This window comes from Mustela putorius, unplaced genomic scaffold (assembly GCF_011764305.1).
Source record: "Mustela putorius furo isolate JIRA1106 unplaced genomic scaffold, ASM1176430v1.1 tig00003859_pilon_pilon_pilon, whole genome shotgun sequence".
NCBI lineage: Eukaryota > Metazoa > Chordata > Mammalia > Carnivora > Mustelidae > Mustela > Mustela putorius.
In genome coordinates this window covers 16630708-16650057 of record NW_025422011.1, presented here as the reverse complement: position 1 = coordinate 16650057, position 19350 = coordinate 16630708, and the positions used below count along the sequence as shown (strand labels likewise).

At 34.6% G+C, this 19350-nt stretch overlaps 1 protein-coding gene across 7 annotated transcripts in view; it reads left to right on the top strand.

The window, feature by feature from the left end:
* The window catches only part of METTL15 (methyltransferase like 15), a 224308-nt gene that overhangs the window by 93483 nt on the left and 111475 nt on the right, over positions 1-19350 (top strand). For all 7 annotated transcript variants that reach the window (XM_004755895.3, XM_004755893.3, XM_004755892.3 and 4 more), the window contains one exon: positions 1691-1827. In XM_004755895.3, coding sequence (XP_004755952.1) covers positions 1691-1827 — 137 coding nt within the window. The remainder of the gene's footprint in view (positions 1-1690; positions 1828-19350) is intronic.

The window sequence follows — 19350 nt, the reverse complement described above, 5'->3', positions numbered from 1 at the left end:
TGATGCTGAGGGATGTTGAGCACTTTTTCATGTGTCTGTTGGCCATCTGGATGTCATCTTTGCAGAAATGTCTGTTCATGTCCTCTGCCCATTTCTTAATTGAATTATTCCTTGGGTATTGAGTTTGGTAAGTTTCAAGTGTTGTTTTAACATTATCATCTATAATGTTGAAAAGAGTGTATAACCATTTCTTTTGTTCTGACAGTGACAGAAGTGCAAGCTTTAGTTGTATTAACATACTTATGTTAAAGAGCAGCGCTTGTGGTTTATCACCACATTTACATCTCTTATAATTTACATCCCTCCTCTTTTAAGTTTTGATCAGAAAATTTCCTCCATGTTATTCTTGAAATAGCAGGCTAACTTTTTTGAGGACTTGTTCAGAGGATAGGTCTCAGCACGGTAACTGGTAGCAAAAAATCAAAGCGTACTTGTGTCTTGTTTCTAACCACTCTCCTGGAAATAATTTGTAGCCTTCAGGGCAGGAGAATGTTCAGATCCAATTCAAGAAGTTGTCTTCTTGTGCAGTGTTCACATTAACTTTGAAAAAGTTACAAGTTTATATATTTTTAATAGTTTGATGTATAGCATATGTCATTTTTCATGTATTCAGTATTATTGGAATGATTATTTTTCTTTTCATAATACCAGTGAAGTTTATTTAAAGGGCACATTAATCTACACTGAGAGTGTCTTGACTTCCAAATCAACCACAATCAACTTATTCACAAATATGTTTCTAATGGTCCAGGTCTGGTTTCTTGCCCAACTGAGACCTATTTTCTTTATAGTGTGACCCAGTAAAAGAGCCAAGAAGTAGATTCAAGTCCAATTAGCCTTACTGTTTTTCTAGAATGATCTAAGCATGAAGCCACCCCTGTAGATCATAAACTGTTATCCTGGCAAAATCATTACTTACAGATCTTACACTCTCAAGTGTCATGGTTTAGATGACCAATTATATGTCACCTTACCAGTTAGGTAAGTATTGATGGTATCTTCTTTCCCTCTGACTTTCTTTTTCTTTTCAAAGCCTGGGGAAATCTAAAAACAGTGGGATTTTAAGTGTCTTTCCCAAAAATATATAGGTACTTGTGACAAAGCTAGAATTTACCCTAGCTGTTTTGACTTTAAGCGTTGAGCCTTTGCCAGTTTTGATTTTTAAGGATTTGTCCTGTGATTATTTATTGTTAGGTATATTCATTCTTTTTTTCCTGTATCTCTTTCCTTCTCTCATTCTTTCTTTGTATTCTTGAATATCTTCATGTGTAATACAATGCCATTTAGAGAGATTGAGATAAAGTGAGCCATACTAATTGTAAGCTATTTCCAAATAATGAGAAATTGTTGGAAATATCATCAGCCAGGTGCTGGAAAGCATTAAAAAGCTAGCAGCATAACTCTGTAGCCAGTTTGACCTTTGGAGGAAAATGTAAATTTGTCTTAAATTGGCCAGCCTATGCCAGAGATGATCATTTTACTGATACTCTGACCATTTCTTTCAAACTGGTCACTCATAATTGATCCAGGTCTCATGTATAACAAATTGAACTCTAGGCAAAATAATTTTAATTGTTTTTCCAATTGCTATCAGCTCGGAAAATCAATATGTACCTCTAGAAATTAAGGTAGCTTGCAAGAATATTTTGTTCATGCTTAGGTAGTAATTTTATTTTTCTGTGTTGGCCAGATTTTTCTAGATATGACATTTGGTTCAGGAGGACACACAAGAGCCATTCTACAGAAGGAGTCAGACATTACTCTGTATGCCTTAGACAGAGACCCAGCAGCTTATGCAATAGCTGAACAGCTTTCAGAATTATATCCGTAAGTAATTCTCTTGTATAATTATTGAATTTTGGTGCTGAGTTTTAGAGAGCTGGGTTTACCATTTTGGAATTTGTTCTCCCTTGTATGCTGTTATACTTCACACTGCTACATATTTTCTCTCTTTTTTCCCCTGAAGGAATTAATGTAAATATTGTTTTTAGTACCACTTAAAATGATATTACTGCCTTTATCCTTCCTGAATTCATAAAAAGAAATTAAAAAAATGACTTATGGCTAAAATTTGAACATGAGTTAATGTCCATCCATGGGTAATATTTTGACAGTAGTTTAAGAAATAATTTATGAGTTACAGTTTCTAAGAATTTACTGGTAAAAGTAAATAAATATGTGAGAATAATGCAGAATTCATTAGGTCACATACATCACTGTAATGCAGTTGTTTTCTCTGAATTCTTTTTGAAATTCACAAGTAAATTTAGAGTACTCTATATCCCTCTGACAAGAATTAGGTGAGCTTTCACTGTGGAACCTTTTAAAAATGTAAAATATTGTCTTCATGAGTTGTTAAATCATCTTTAGAGAAAATTTTGGAATAGTGGATTATGCTGTGTTGTTTTAAAAATTACTGGTCTGAAAAAGGGAAATGTCTTGGAGCTAAGTTGACTACCCACAAACAGGTATACGGCTGTTTTCAAGAATAAGGAATTAGTCTCTTATGCTTCATAGTCTGAAATCAAGAAAATAGATGAGAATTTTTGAGGTAGATTTTGACTTGATGTACACCAGAGTTTTTTGGTAGTCGTAACTGTCCAATAATGAAAAAGTCTGTTTGGTGAAGCAGCAAAAGTATGAACATGGAAAAGTTTAATCACAGACTAAAGATAGGAAGTTGAATTACTTGTCTAGAATAGTCTTTTTCAACCTCTCAGGTCCCAAACTCTTTGCAAATCTATCAGTGTGATTAATTCTCCCAATAAAAATTAAATAAATACACCTAGATTTTAGTTTGCAACATCACAGGGTTCAGTGGGAGTGCCTGAAATCCACTTGACCCCAGGTTTTTTTCTTTTAAGAAAAATATGAGGATATGGTTTAACGATGTGATACTTAAAAAGCAAAACAAAGCAAAACAAAACAAAAAAAAAACACCTATCACTGTTATTCTGTAATGTAACTTATATGCATGCATCTTCTTTAGAAGTTCTTGTAATTCTAAGGCATTCATATTGGTGAAACATCTTAAGAGTTCACCTGATTATGACCTGAGTGTTCATAGAATGAATATAGATCCCTATTATATTTCACTATCATAGAAAAACTGGATTTTCTTAGATATTATTATTTCTAAAGGCAGTGAGTTCCAGTTCAGTTTTTCCAAGGTCTCTTATTCCCTCAAAAAGCCTCCTTTTCTCAGAAGGAGCTTAAAATTTTATCAGTTTTATCAGGTGTCTCAAGCATCTTGAGACTATATTCTCTTTTCAGTTTACAGTTGTAGAAACTATCAGCTTAGGTTAAATAATTTGCTAAAAGGCATATATGAATAAACAGAGATAAAGCTGGGATCTCATCACCTAATAATCTTTTTTTTAAATTGAAGTATAGGTAATACATTATGTTATAGTAGTTTCAGGTGTACACAGCGTTTCTGCACATTACTCAATGCTTACCTTGGTAAGTATAGTTAGCATCTGTCACAATACAGCATTATTAAAATATTATTGACTCTATTCCCTATACTGTACTTTTCATCGCTATCACTTATTTATTTTGTAACTGTAAGTTTGTACCTCACAGTCCCCTTTACCTACTTTACCCATCCACCCAGCCCCCTTTCCTCTGGCAACCACTAGTTTGTTCTTTGTTTTTAGGAGTCTATTTTCCCTTCGTTCATTTTTTTTCTTTTTTTACTTATAAGATTCCTCACATAAATGAAGTCCGTATGATATTTGTCTTTGTCTGTCTTACTTATTTCACTTGGCGTTAATACCCTCAGTTCTATCCAATTAATATCCTCAGTTCTATCCAATTGGCAAGATTTCAGTCTTTTTAATGGCTGAATAATATTCTATTATATATATATGTATATGTGTATATATATATATATATATATATATATATATGGACACTTGGGTTGCTTCCATAACTTTCCTATTATGAATAATAATGCAGTAAACATAGAGCAGCATATATCTTTTGAAATTTGTTTTCATTTTCTCTGAGTAAATACTCAGCAATGCAGTTACTAGGCTGTATGATATTTCTATTTTTAATTTTTTGAGGAATCTCCATACTGTTTCCCATGGTGGTTGCATCAATTTACCTTCCTGTCATCAGTACAGGAGCATTTCCTTTTCTCCACATCCTCCCCAACACTTCTTATGTTTTGTCATTTTGATACTAGCCATTTTGACTTGTGGGAGGTGATATCTCATTGTGATTTTGATTTTCATTTCTCTGATGACTAGTAATGTTGAACATTTTTTCATGTGTCTGTTAGCCCTCTGTATGTCTTCCATAGAAAAATGTCTTTTCAGGTCCTCTACCCATTTTAAAATTGGATTGTTTGTTTTTTGGTATTGAGTTTTATAAGTTCTTTATATATTTTGGATATTAACCCCTTATTGGATACATCATTTGCAAATGTCTTCTCTCATTCAGGAGGTTGCCTTTTTGTTTTGTTGATGAATTCCTTTGCTGACAAAAGCTTTTAGTTCCTCTCTCTTTGATGTAGTCCCAATAGTTTATTTTTGCTTTTGTTTCCGTTGCCTGAGAAGGCATATCCATAATAGATATGTTGCTAAGGTGAATGTCTGAGATTCTTTCCTTTGTTTACTTTGAAACTTAGGAGTTTTATGGTTTTAGGTTTCACGTTTAGGTCTTTCATCCACTTTGAATTGATTTTTGTGGGTAGTGGTCCAGTTTCATTTTTGGCACACCAAATATAGCTCTCCAGTTTACCCCAAAAAAATTTATTGAAAAGACTGTCTTTCCCTCATGGTATATTTCTTACCTCCTTTGTGATAGACAATTGACCACGTAATCATGGGTTTATTTATGGGATCTCTGTTCTGTTCCAGTGGGCTATATATGCCTATTCTTGTGCCAGTACCATACAGTTTTATTACCATAGCTTTGCAGTATATCTTGAAATCTGAGATTGTGATTCCTTTGGCTTTGTTCTTCTTTTTTAAGCCTAATAACCTCATTTTATTAAGTTTCATACTACCTTGACTCAAATCTTACTGAAATTTTTTTAGTTCTTTGGAAGATAATTATTTGCCAAGTATAATAAATTACTTAAGGAACAATAGAATAAAACAAGGCAAGAAGAATTAGTATGGATGAAAACCAGAATGAAAGCAACTGAAAAGAAAAAAGAATAAAGAAATCCAAGTGATCATTCCAAAAACATGTGATTAAGATTGAAGAGGACACCAACCACGGATATGGGATAAGTTAATCATAAGATAATACAACCATAATTCTATGGTAACATGTGAAACATCAATGAAATGAATAGTGTCCTAGGAAATATAAATTATTAAAATTGACTGAATAATTATAAAACTTTAATAGGTCATTACCAGAGAAGAGACAGGAAAGGTTACTAGAGTACATAGAACAATGCACCATGACAAGATTTGCATTTGTTATCTACGTCTTAAAAAATAGGAAAGAGTGGGGCCCCTGGGTGGCTCAGTGGGTTAAGCTTCTGCCTTCAGCTCAGGTCATGGTCTCAGGGTCCTGGAATCAAGCCCTGCATCAGGCTCTCTGCTCTGCAGGGAGCCTGCTTCCTCCTCTCTCAGCCTGCCTCTCTGCCTACTTGTGGTCTCTGTCTGTCAAATAAATAAATAAAATCTTAAAAAAAAATAGGAAAGGGCATTGCCTTTTATACTATTCTTGATCATGATAAGAATGTAAAGCTTTTTCAGTTCATTCTATATTGACTCTAGCAGTTTTATACTTAATCCTGTTAGAAGTAGTATAAAAGAAGAGAAAAAGTCTTAACCTCACTGAAGAATATAAATGTAGAATGCAAAAGGAAATACTAGCACACCTAATTCATGTATCATTTAGTTGAAAGAATAATACCTATGGCCTAGTTAAAAGAATAATACCTAAAGAATACAGAGATTTCTCCAGGTCAGCCAGCCAATCAATGACAGATTGGTAAGCATGACTGTAACCAGCTAGATAATAATATTAAAATCTCTATGTTAAACAGGAATATAACTATTTAAATGTAAAATATTCTATCAGCTAAGGACAAACAGCAGTTATTTTCCCAAATGGTGAAATACTATAACAATTTGAGTCAAAATCGGGATGTAAACATGGATTAGCCTCTATAAATACTACAATCAGTATTTTTGGAAGATCTGGCATAAAGAAGAAGCTAATTAAGATATTTTTCTTGTTATGATTTCACCAAAAGGCTTGTAAAATTAATAAGTTGATACAATAAGATGGCTAGGTAAAATTTTAAAAATATTCTTTGTAGTAAATACTTGGGAAGGGAAATAGGAAAAAAAATTCATTCTCTAAAAAGTACCGAGAATTACTTAGACTATTTAGTAATAAATTTTACAAGAAAGGCACAGTTACAAATTAAAAAAAATAAAACTTTCTAATTTTACTAAAGGACATACAAGATCGAACAAAAGAGAAATCTTGTTTTGGGGTAGTATGAATTCATATTTTATAAAAAAAAAGTTCTCCCCAAATTTAATGTTCATCCAGGAATTATTTTAATTGGTTTAACTGATAAATCCTTGTTTTTAATTTATGTAATATGATATGAAATATATATGGTTGGGGGAGTGACAGATTTTTGAGGGGAAATAAAAAAGTGAGGGGAAACTTGCCTTCCTACATGTCGGATCATACTGTAAAATCACTGTAATGAAGTCAGTATGATATTGACATGCGAAAAGGTAAGTAGACTGGTGAAAGGCAGAATTCAGATACAGATTCAACAATATAATAGATATATACTATTGAAAGTTGAAAGAATAATACCTATGGCTATACTATAAAATAATAATACCTATGCTATACTATAAAATAATTTAATAGAAGGGGAAGATATTTCAATTTTTTAAGAAAATAGTGCATTATTAAGTAAATGGTATTGGTACAATGCTCACTGAACTTGAAGAACATGAAATGGACCCCTATTTTAAGTCAGATTCAAAAATAACTTCCAGATAGAGTGAAAATATATGAAAAATTGAAAAAGAAAATTCTATAAGAAAATTGAAGACATTATATAGACAATCTAAGTGTAAGTTTCTTAATTAAGACTACAAATCACAAATCTATAAAATTAAATATTAGAAATATCTAATATTTTATAAAATTTTAGAAGTAGGCAAAAATAAAAATATTTTCCAGACAGTTAATTGGGGAGAAGAAATATTAGTAATATAGAGAATAAGAACAGGATTGACATTCCAGTGAAGGAAAATACCGTTTTCCTCTACCCTCCTAAGTTCTCAACTGGAGCAGATTCACAAGAGAAAATGCATACACATTTATTTTTTATGTGCTCCATAAGGAAGTGAAGACCGTAAGACATGGTTCACCTGATTATTTTTATATTAGGTTTGATGAAGAGTGAAATGTTATGGAAGAATATGGTAGAACAAGTGTTATGAACTAAGTGTAGTAAACTGGGGGAAACTAGTAAGCCCCATTTGTTCAGATTCTTCTTACTTTCATCTTTGGAGATGATAAGGGTTCTTTTCCTCTGAATATAGGGAGGGCATCTCACACATGAGGGTCTTATGACCTGCTTTAGGAGAAGCACAGCAAGTTCTTCCTTTATGTGCTGTTTCTCACGTTCCTTCAGTTTAAAATATTCAGTATCGTGCAAGGTGCTGTATCTTGAGGTAGCATGACTGCAACCCCATCAATATTTATCATGTAGGAAGAGTTCTTCTAAAATTGATAGCATAACAAAATCCAGTTTGGAAAATGAGCAAAAGTTATGGGGGGGGTCATTTGTAGGAGATTAAGTTATGAAAAGATGCTCAACATCAATAGCAGTGATGAGGGAAATGGAATGAAAATAATAATGGTTAATGCTTTATATTTATGAGACTGGAGAGACGGTAATTTGAAAAGTGAGGATATGCGGAAAAGGATATTCATCCACTTCTCATGAGCATCTTTTCCTATTAACAAAATGCATAACATGCTTAGAATCTATCTCATCTAAGTAAAAGAATCAATATCTAAGGAAGCATATTTTATGCATTAAGTGTGTATTTCACAAATTTTGATTATACTTATATATTATCATATTGTTATGTTATATATTTTACATGCAGAACATTATAAATCCTATTTTTTATATTTTATTATCACATTCATATTTCATTAAATTATCTTAAAAAATAATTTTATTGATTGGAGAGTATTTCCTTCATTATTACTTAATTTATAAGAATGCTAACTCTACTATGGTCTTATCCATGTCCATATTACTGCTATTTTAAATCTTTCTATGCTATATTATTTTAGATGCCTTACTATAAACAACGAATACCAGATGTATTTTCTGTAAACAAATCTGAGTATGTTTTCTGTAAAAGGATAATTAATTCGGGATATACTTACACTTTTTCTATGTCATTTCGTTTGATGTTTTTCTATTTTTGTGTTTCACTGAAATTTTCTTTGGCTTTTAAAATTTATTTTGTCCCAGCATAGTTGTTTAGTTTCCCTTTTCTCCACCAATTTTGATGACATACCTTTTATTTTTTTCATTTACTAGTGGCTGATGTTAGTGTTTAATTTGTTTTTTAAGATTTTATTTATTTAAGAGAGACAGAGCAAGTGCGAGAGAAGATGAGTTGGGGTTGGGGGGTGGTGGGGAGGTTTAGAGGGAGAGGGAAAAGCAGACCCCACTGATCAGGGAGCACTATGCAGGGCTCCATCCCAGGACCCATCCCATGACCAGAGCTGAAGGTAGACACTTAACTGATTGAGCTACCTAAGGGTCCCTGATGTTAGTGGTTTTTTTAAAAGATTAAACATATTTAAACAGTTTTTTTGGGTTAAGTCTGCAGAAGAAAATCATATTCCCATTTTTATTTTACTTTTTTTCCCCACCCCACTGTTTGTCTTTTAAACTATTATCTTGTATTTATTCATTAATATCTACTATTATGATAATTATTAGTTAGCATTTACACAGTTTGGAATCATATCTAAAATAATTATTTATAGTTCAATTCATTTAATTCATTTCAGTGTATTCCATTTGCCTTTTTAAAAAAAGATTTATGTATTTATTTGAAAAAGGAAAAGAGAGAGCACGTGTATATGTGCGCACAAGCAGGGGTGCAGGGCAGAGAGAAAGAATATCCAAGCAGACTCCTGATGAGCAGAGAACCCCCCCAGGGGGGGCCTTGATCTCAGGACTTGTGAGATCAGGACCTGAGCTGAAGTAAGAGTCCAGGACTTAATTGACTTAGCCACCCAGGCACCCCACCACTAGCCTTTTTGTACTACAAGTCCTATTTTGAGTTCTTCATGTAGGCTCATATCTTACTCAAATAAATACATCTTTAAGTAGTTTTGCTAGAAATATGAAAAAGGGAAACACCTCTACCTTTGTCTACAGAGACTGTTCACACTTTCTTACATGGGTAATAGCATGATTTAACATAGCATTTTGGTCATTTTATGGGTATTACTCTTTTTCTTTTGACATTTAGTACTGTGGAGGAGTCTGAGGTCAACCCAGTTTCTTTTTTCCTCTTTGAGGTAATTTCTCATTCTCCCCACCAGGCTGGATGCTTATTAGATATATTTCGTGACTATTTTTGATATTCACAAATTTTTCTAAGAAATATTACTAATTCATCTATTTTTGTTAATTTGCATGTAGGAGTTATTTTGTCAAGCCCCACTCTTTCTTCTGCTTTCTAACACATGAGCACTTTTTATTTGTTGGTTGGAGTTGTATTATCTTCTGCATGACCTTTATCTTCTCTCAGTGTTTTCTGCTACTTTTCCTTTGCCTCACTATTCTGGCTCATCTCCTTAAGGTTATTTTCTGTTATAGATTTGGGTTTCTACAGTATTGATGGTGATTTTTATTGACTCTTGGTCAAGTTTTAATTCATGTATTGGAAACTATCTTTCCCTGTAACCATATTTAATTTGTTGATCTAAAACAGAAAAATGAGACAACAAAAAGAGAGGATATAATTTTATATATAATTTTATATATAATTTTATATCATATAATTTTATATCCTCTCTTTTTGTTGTCTCATTTTTCTGTTTTATTTAATAGCCAGCAGACCTTTCTTGAAACTTATGGAATCCAATTCTGTTTTTTGTAACAAATCTTTTTTGAAAGAATGCTTTTGCTCTGATTCTTAAGTACAGAGTTTTCCTTTTCTCTTCCAGGATCTTTTTCATAGGCCCCATCTTGGTTATGTATTTATTTGTGTAGTTCTTGCTATTTGTGTAAGATTTTATTTTGACTGGTTATTGATACTATTTGAACTAGGATTGTTTTGCTTGCTTTCAGAGAAGATTAAATAGGTATCAATAGCTGGCCTCCATTTTTAAATTTTTAAGTTTGTTCCAGGGTCATTAAATTGGAGAGTTACAGGGATGCTTGGGTGGCTTAGTTGGTTTAAGCATCCAACTCTTGGTTTCAGCTTGGGTCACGATCATGGGGGTTGTGGCATCAAACCCCATGTAGAACTCAGTGCTCAACATAGGATCTCCTTGAGATTCTCTCTCTTCCTCTCCTCCTGCCCCTTCTGCTCATGTGCTCTCTTAAATAAATAAATAAATATCTTTTAAAATTGGGTGAGTTACAAATATACTTGCTCGTATGACATAATCTATTCTAAATTACCCATAGATCTCTTCTAAATTGTATAGTCTGTTTCCTGGCACTTGAAATTTACCATTTATCTTTTCTTTTTTTAAACCACCATTTCTTATTTTTGGTTAAATTTACACAGGAAGCCAGGGCAAAGGCATATCTAGACCTTGTGGCTTCAGGCTTGCTGCTTGTGTTCTTTCTACCACTCTACAATATTATACTAGAAACAATTTAGTCATATTCTCTAACAGAGCTGGTATTCATACCTGGGAATTTTGTCTCCAGGGCCAGTGTAAAATTCATGTAAAGGAATACACTGTCTTAAACAGCCCTATCTACCTAAAATTTAGATTGCCAGAGTAAGATATAAGACACAGTTGTTATTAGTCTTACTAACCATAGGAGGTCAGTTCTGCAATGCACCATCAAAGTGAAATAATATTTATAAATATAAACAAACATTAAAAAAGCAACTTGGGGGGCGCCTGGGTGGCTCAGTGGGTTAAAGCCTCTGCCTTCGGCTCAGGTCGTGATCCCAGGGTCCTGGGATCGAGCCCCGCATCGGGCTCTCTGCTCGGCAGGGAGCCTGCTTCCTCCTCTCTCTCTCTCTGCCTGCCTCTCTGCCTACTTGTGATCTCTGTCTGTCAAATAAATAAATAAAATCTTTTAAAAAAAAAAGCAACTTGGAAAAATTAACTAGACTGTTTTGAACTATTGCTGATGGTCTGTCACTATTTTCAGTATTTTTGTCAGTATAATCATTACTAAAATGAGATCTTATATTTTGCCCCACTGAATAATATTAAATATAACCTCTACCAAAGAGGTATCTGCTTTGAAGGATGAAGGTGTTTGGGAATGTGAAAATATGTTATTTTCTGGCATACTAAACATTTAGTTCCAAGGCTTGAGAAAACATGTATTGTACAAAGTAGTTTTGGGGCAGTCTGGCTCTTCTAGTGGTTCCAAGGGGTTGAGGACATAGTCCATGCCTTCATAGAGCTCATGATGTAAATGGAAAATAGATAAGAAAAAAATAATTTCACTGTTATTTAATTGCAGTTGTGATTATGGCTAAGAATGAGTATAGTATGTTCTAGGAGCAATATTTTATAGTCTAGTCTAGAATATCTAGAAACCTACCTGAGTATGTGAATTTAAGACAGGACCTGAAGGATGAGTGACTGTTAGTTAGGTGAAGATGGACCAAGAGTGAGCACTTGTAGTAGAGAGAACAGAATACTTAAAGATCTGTAGCAGGAAAGAGAATGTTAGTGAAGGGACTATAAAATGATCAGTGTGAATGGATGAGAGAGAGGGGCGGAGTAGATAGAGAAGTAAACTAGAGCCAGATCATACAACACCTTGTTAGGGATTTTGGACTTTAAGAGCAAGGATAGGTACCCATTGCTGAAGCAGGAAACTGACATGACTGTATTTGCATTTTTAATAGATTATGCTGCCTAAAGACTATGGGTAGGAAGAGGGTGAAATCAGAAAAGATTTAGTGAGAACAGTTAAAAGGCTAGGAATTTCCACTCTATATGAAAGCTGGTGGTAGCTGGGCCTTGAAGATTTCCTTTTTCTGATCATCATTTTAGAAATTCTACTTTGTTCTGAGTAGTCCATGGCTTTCCATTTTAATGGGATTCTAAGAGATTAAAAGACTTCATTCCGGGGCACCTGGATAGCTCAGTGGGTTAAGCCACTGCCTTCCGCTCAGGTCATGATCTCAGGGTCCTGGGATCAAGCCTTGCATCGGGCTCTCTGCTCAGCAGGGAGCCTGCTTCGTCCTCTCTTTCTGCTTGCCTCTCTGCCTGCTTGTCATCTCTCTCTGTCAAATAAATAAATAAAATCTTTAAAAATAAATAAATAAAAGACTTCATTCCAAGGTAAAATTATGTTGCATGCTTATAGGTGAAATTTGACTTAATATTGTGATACTAAGTTTTAAAAGAGCATTCAGGAATTCACACACATCTGACTTGGCCACTATAGGGTAGGAGACAAAGAATGAGTAAATTCAGTCCTGCATGTTCCCAAGTCTATAAAGTATTTGCATTCTCACAGAAGACTTTCAGTAATTAACTTTACTCCAGAATCTGTCCCACCTCTTATTTTTCTTCTCTAGGGCAACAGCACCACCTGGGAAACATACATTTTTATTGGGTGAATGAACCCATGCACTAGTTCTACTTAACCATTACTTTTCCCTCACTGTTTATTTCTAATCAACAGTAGGGTCTTTCAGTTCTCCCTCAAGACTTGGCAACTTTAATAGCTGACTGCTCTTTCTTCCTTGTTCACCATAGATCTCTGAAACATGCATAGACTGCTGCTTTTTTTGAATTCCAGCTCTGCCGTTTACTCACTGTAAAACCTCAGATGCGTTACTTAACCTCTCTTTCCTTCAGTTTCTTCAGCTTTAAGATGGCGATAATAATAGTACCTACCTCATAGGACTGTGCTGAGGGTTAGACTTAGAACACTGTTTAGTATATCCTTTTAGTGAGTCATGAAGTCTTTTTATTGGGTCTTGGGTTTACTATATCCTTTTAGTGAGTCATGAAGTCTTTTTATTGGTCTTGATTGGCATTTTATGGAATGGAATAGAAAAGAATAGGAAATAAAGTATATCACATGAAGTTAAGTTTAAGTATTGTTTTCAGTGAAATGTGTATATGTATGCATCGATAATATATGTGTACACACACACACATCTTATTTTCTTATTTTTATTTTAATTCCAGTTAGTTAACATACAGTGTAATATTAGTTTCAGGTATACATGATAGTGATTCAACAATTCCGTATGTCACCCAGTGCTTATCATGACATTTTCAGTCCTTAATCCCCATCACCTATTTAATTATATATTGTATTTTTGTATATGGGATTTATAGTGAAACCATATTTTTGACTGTGTATCTTGATCAAAATTTTTTGAAAACTACTTTCCTCTGTGGCTACATTCCACATATTCACATTGTGTACTAAATATTCACTGAAGACAGAAACTTTAATGCATATCCATATCCCTAGAACCTGGCTCTGTGCTTGAAATATACATGGAAGCTAACAAGTGTTTGTTTATGGTTCACACAAACAGAAACCAGTGGTGTGCAAGGCAGTTATATCTTTTAGGATTCTGTTGTTTGGAAAACTTAATTTATAGAATTAGAACCCCCTGAAAACTGCCATTCTTTTTTCTTTTTTCTTTCTTTTTTTTTTTTTTTTTTTTTAGATTTTATTTATTTACTTGAGAGAGAGAGTGAGAATGAGAGGGGGAGAAGGTCAGGGGGAGAAGCAGACTCCCCGTGGAGCTGGGAGCCCAATGCGGGATTCGATCCCTGGACTCCAGGATCCTTCGACTGAGTCGAAGGCAGTCGCTTAACAAACTGAGCCACCCAGGTGCCCCAAAGATTTTATTTATTTATTTGACAGACGGAGATCACAAGTAGGCAGAGAGACAGGCAGAGAGAGAGGAGGAAGCAGGCTCGCCTCTGAGCAGAGATCCCGATGCGGGGCTTGATCCCAGGACCCTGGGCTCATGATCTGAGCCAAAGGCAGAGGCTTTAATCCACTGAGCCACCCAGGCACTCAAAACTGCCGTTCTTAACCTATATTTTGCCTATCTTGCCATGAATGAAATAGGGTGTAAGATATTAGACACCGACTCTGAAAATTGAGAGAACACATGGTTGGAAGTGGAATAATGTTTCAAAGTAAGAAATAAAGCATGATGTCTGTGATCAAAAACACTTTTAACATTATGACAGAAAGTTAACTTTTCTTCTGACTTGGAACTGGAATAGTACCCCGAAAAAGGGGTGATGAACAGGCTAGGGAAGTTACTTTATTCTAAGTTGACTAAAAGAATTGCTTTTCTCCGTTTTTTTGTTTTTATTTTTGTTTGTTTGTTTGTTTTTAAGTCAAGCCTTAATCTTCTGAATTCTTACCAGGTGTACTGGACAATCTTCATTTGTCCCTAGACTCTCCCTCCACCCTTGTCTACATTGAATCCCAGAAAAGAGGCTTCTAATGTAATTAATTATTCGCAGGCTTCCTTGTCTTCTGGCTTTTGGTTAAGTTCAGCAAATGGGAGGCACTGGCAGGAAATGAGAGGACGGAGGAGAGTGAGGTCAGAGTGTTCATCAGCAGTGGCTACACTTCTCTGCAGAGATCATTGTTCATAGGGCACCTATTAGATGCATCTCTGGCTCTGTAGGATTTTACTTGTCACTCCCTGTCCTTGCCTTTTCTCCTCTTAGCTTAGGGTGCTTCTCACCTCCCTTTTGACTCTCTTTAACCTACTCATACTTCTGTAGTTTCTTCATTAAACTTTTTCTACTTATCCCTGCTTGGATGTGCTACTTTTTTTCTTACCAGAAATTGCGGATTTACAAGGTCTGTGACCCTTCTTTATCTCTGGATCCTCCTTCTGTGGTCCTATGTGAATCTGACAAATGATAAATGTCCATCTCCACTGGTGGAGAAGCAGTCTAGATTTTGGAATTAGGCAGTCCTGGTTTGGAGTCTTATTTCTGCTTTTTAGATATGTGACCTAAACTTTCTGAAGTTTATTTTATCTCTAAAATGAGGTACTATTGAAACCTAATGGTATGCTATGAGGATTAAATAAGATTATACAAGTAAATTGTTTATCGTTAAATTATTTAATAAATGTTAGCTATTATTGCTTTGCTATAACTGTTATGTAGGATAATACATAATTACACTAATAATTATTGCCATTATAGAGTATGGAAAGTTTCAAGATGATGACTGGCTTTTATTTCCTGTCTTCACCTCCTTGCTTTCCTAACATGCATGGAATAGAGTTGGTCTAAAATTGCCAGTATGGGACACTGCATCCAGCTTTCCTCACCTTGCAGTGTTCTGGAATCTGTCTTTTATTACAGATTCATTATAGTGTAAATACTGAACACTATGTCTGTCACAGCTCCAAACACTGCTCTGCTGAGTTATATCATTGCCTTCCATTTTACCTCTAGCCCCCCTGATTGACTTTATATTGATTGTGATTTCTCTATCAATTCTTAGCTTAATGCTAAAATAATGAATGAGATCTTTCTATGTGTCTCTGTCCTTTGGCTCTCTCCTTCTATATTCATATGCTGCTGCCTTCCCAAAACCTTCTTTTACCTCATTTGAGAAGCTTAAGGTTTTCCAACATTTAATTTTTAGTCCTTTCTTGTTCTGAAACCTGAAAATTCTGAAAGGCTGATTCCTGAGCCTTCTTCATTACTTTTAGATTTAAGTTCTTATTGTTTATTATTTAGCTCATAATTGGCATGGAGAGACAGAGTCTGCAAGTGTTTATTTCAAATGAAATCTTTGGTTTTTGTTTTCTGACATTACAAACTTAACTGAAGGTTTGTATAATTAACACCTCTATAACCATTCCTAAGTGGTGTTATAGATTAATTTCTTCACTTAGAATATTTGACTTAAAGGTTTACAAAACTGATTCATGGACGTCAACATGTATATTTGAAATGTAAATCACATTTCATATTATGATATGATATGATGATATTATGATAACTATGAGAAAATGAATTACCTCTTCACAAACTTAAGATAATCCATTTTTATTGCCTACGTCATTTGAACATATCCATATGGTACCAGGATGAGAATAGCAGCTTGTTCAGCACAAGGATGACTATACCTAGAAAGACTTCATTTATTTTATCTTGAGTAAACAATATATATTTAGAGATATTTTATTACATATGAGAAAATTTTATATTTGGGCTTCTGAGATATTAAAAGAATGAAAACAATAGTTGTATTTTCTTTATCATAAACTAAATAAATCAAAATAAGTTTGCTGTAATTATATGCATAATTCTATTTTCTACACCCCCACTTTTGTCCAATATTTAAAGTAAAAGTGAAACAAACAGCTGCTAGATTAGATTATCTGCTTTAGTATTTTATTCTTGTTTCCTGAGAGAATACAATCTAAATTTAATACACAATTCAGCATTCATTTTAGTGCCTGCTGTGCATAGGGAAATAAGCTTGGCATGGGGAATGCTCAGAAGTCCCAAGATGAGGCCTCTGTAGGTAAAGTAGTAATAAGAGCAGTTAGATAAATCTTTTAGAAGGGAAACTACCAAATGTATTCTAAATCCAAACTTAAATTATTTTTGGAATATCTATTCTTATTTTCCCTACTATTATTTGTTATTCATTTAATGTGCTTCAAGAAACCCTATTTTGGGGCAGGTATTAAATCATATTCTGGGAATACAGAATATTGGGGTAATGGGATAAAAAGAACAATATAATCCCTTCCTATTTTATCAAGCAGGGTAGGGTAAGGAAAAAATGAAACAAGATGGGATCAGGAGGGAGACAAACCATAAGAGATTCTTAATCTCACAAAACAAACCCAGGGTTGCTCGGCAGTGGGGGTGGGGGGAGTGTAAGGAGAGGGTGGTTGCCTTAATGGACATTGGGGAGGGTATGTGCTATGGTGAGTGCTGTGAAGTGCTGTGAAGTGTGTAAGCCTGATGATTCACAGACCTGTACCCCCTGGGCCAAATGATACATTATATGTTAACAAAACTTGGGGCACCTGGGTGGCTCAGTGGGTTAAGGCTCTGCCTTCAGCTCAGGTCATGATCCCAGGGTCCTGGGATCAAGTCACACATCTGGCTCTCTGCTCAGCGGGGTGCCTGCTTCCTCCTCTCTCTCTGCCTGCCTCTCTGTCTACTTTATGATCTCTATCAAATAAATAAATAAATAAAATCTTTAAAAAAATAAAATAGGGGTGCCTGGGTGGCTCAGTGGGTTAAGGCTCTGCCTTCAGCTCAGGTCATGATCCCAGGGTCCTGGGATCAAGCCACACATCTGGCTCTTTGCTCAGCAGGGAGCCTGCTTCCTCCCCCCTCTCTCTCTGCCTGCCTCTCTGCCTACTTGTGATCTCTGTCAAATAAACAAATAAAATCTTAAAAAAAAAATTTTAATTTTAAAAAAATAAAATAAAAATTAAAAAAAAAGAATGGCAGATATTAAATAGGTGTTTATGATAGCAAATAGGGTCAGAAGTATTAGATATTACAGAAATAAACTGTTCTTTAGAAAAACTTACTTATTTGTTTTTAGAGAGAGAGCACACACACTCAAGGGGAGGGGGAAAGGGAGAAGGAGAGAAAGAGAATCTCAGTACTCCCTGCTGAGTGCCGAGCCCGACATGGGACTCGATCCCACTACACTGAGATCATGACCTGAGACAAAATCAAGATTTGGGCACTCAACCCACTGAGCCACCCAGATTCCCTAGAAATAAGCTTTCATATCATGGAAGAATTGATTCTATGTTATTAATTTATTTCTTTATTTACTTACTTATTAATTTATTTATTTTAGATTTTACTTAATTTGACAGAGAGAGACACAGAGAGAGAGGGAACACAAGCAGGGGGAGTGGGAGAGGGAGAAGCAGGCTTCCTGCTGAGCAGGGAGCCCGATGCAGGGCTCTATCCTAGGACTCTGGGATCATGACCTAAGTGGAAGGCTGAAGGTTAATGACTGAACCACCCAGGCGCCCCTGATTCTATGTTATTTAAATAAAATACCATTACTGCAAATATTTTTGAAAAGGAGGAGTACTTATTAACATAACAAATAGCTGCTTTTACATAAACCCATCATCTTGTGTCCTACTTTGTGTCTACAAGCTGTTCATTTACCTGGAGTATTACTTATCCTGCTCATCTTTCAAGACTAAGCACTGTGGCCTCTGGGAGCTCACCAGTGACTCCCCAGTTTGATTTAATGTCCTTCTTCTGTCCCCCATCACACCCCATGCAACTTTTTCCAAGTTCTTAACATAATTCTCTTGGTTTACTTCCATATATTATAGGCTCTCTAAAGTATGGTTCTGTCTTACCTGACTTTGTATCTTCCACATTCTGTAGTAGATCAAGTAGGTACTTGATTAATATGGATGGATAAGTGGATAAATGAATGGGTGATGATTTTCCATTATCTGTATCAAATGTGTAAAAGTCAAAATTAGATATAATTTGCTGAGTTTATCTTGCTTTCCATTTCACAATGTAAATAGAACCCTTCTAAATCTCCAAACCACTGTTTGAAATATCGGTAGTTTAGATCTAGGTTCTACAGAAAATTAAATGGCTAAGTACAGATTCATCTACTTACTAAATACTTATTAAGAAATATTAGAAAATAAACTCGGATTGTCTCTCTTTTACAATGAGCTAAGAGTGCTTACTACCAGTTTTACTATGGAGAAACTAGTTATCACTTTTATTTCCAGTTGAAGCCTGCACATCTAGGGAACCTATATGGAAATATACATAGTCCCATTACCAAAAGGTATTTAGATCCTATATGTTCTAAGACATTTTATTCTCTTTTCTAGTAATGCTAGTCTTTTTCCCTTTTGCTGAAACTGAAAAATTAAGATTTAAGATGTCAAACTCCTATAGATAAAATTAATAATCTCTTTTAAATGAAAAAATGTCAGTACTACATGACACAAATTATTATATAATAATTAAAGATATTAGGATGCATAGAATAATTTAGAGAATACTTTTTGTATTAACATCCTTACTTATTTTATATCTTGAAGAATTATTTTTCATATAAGCGGGTATATTAAAAGGAACAGTTTGTGCAATGTGTAGGCTCAGCGTAGG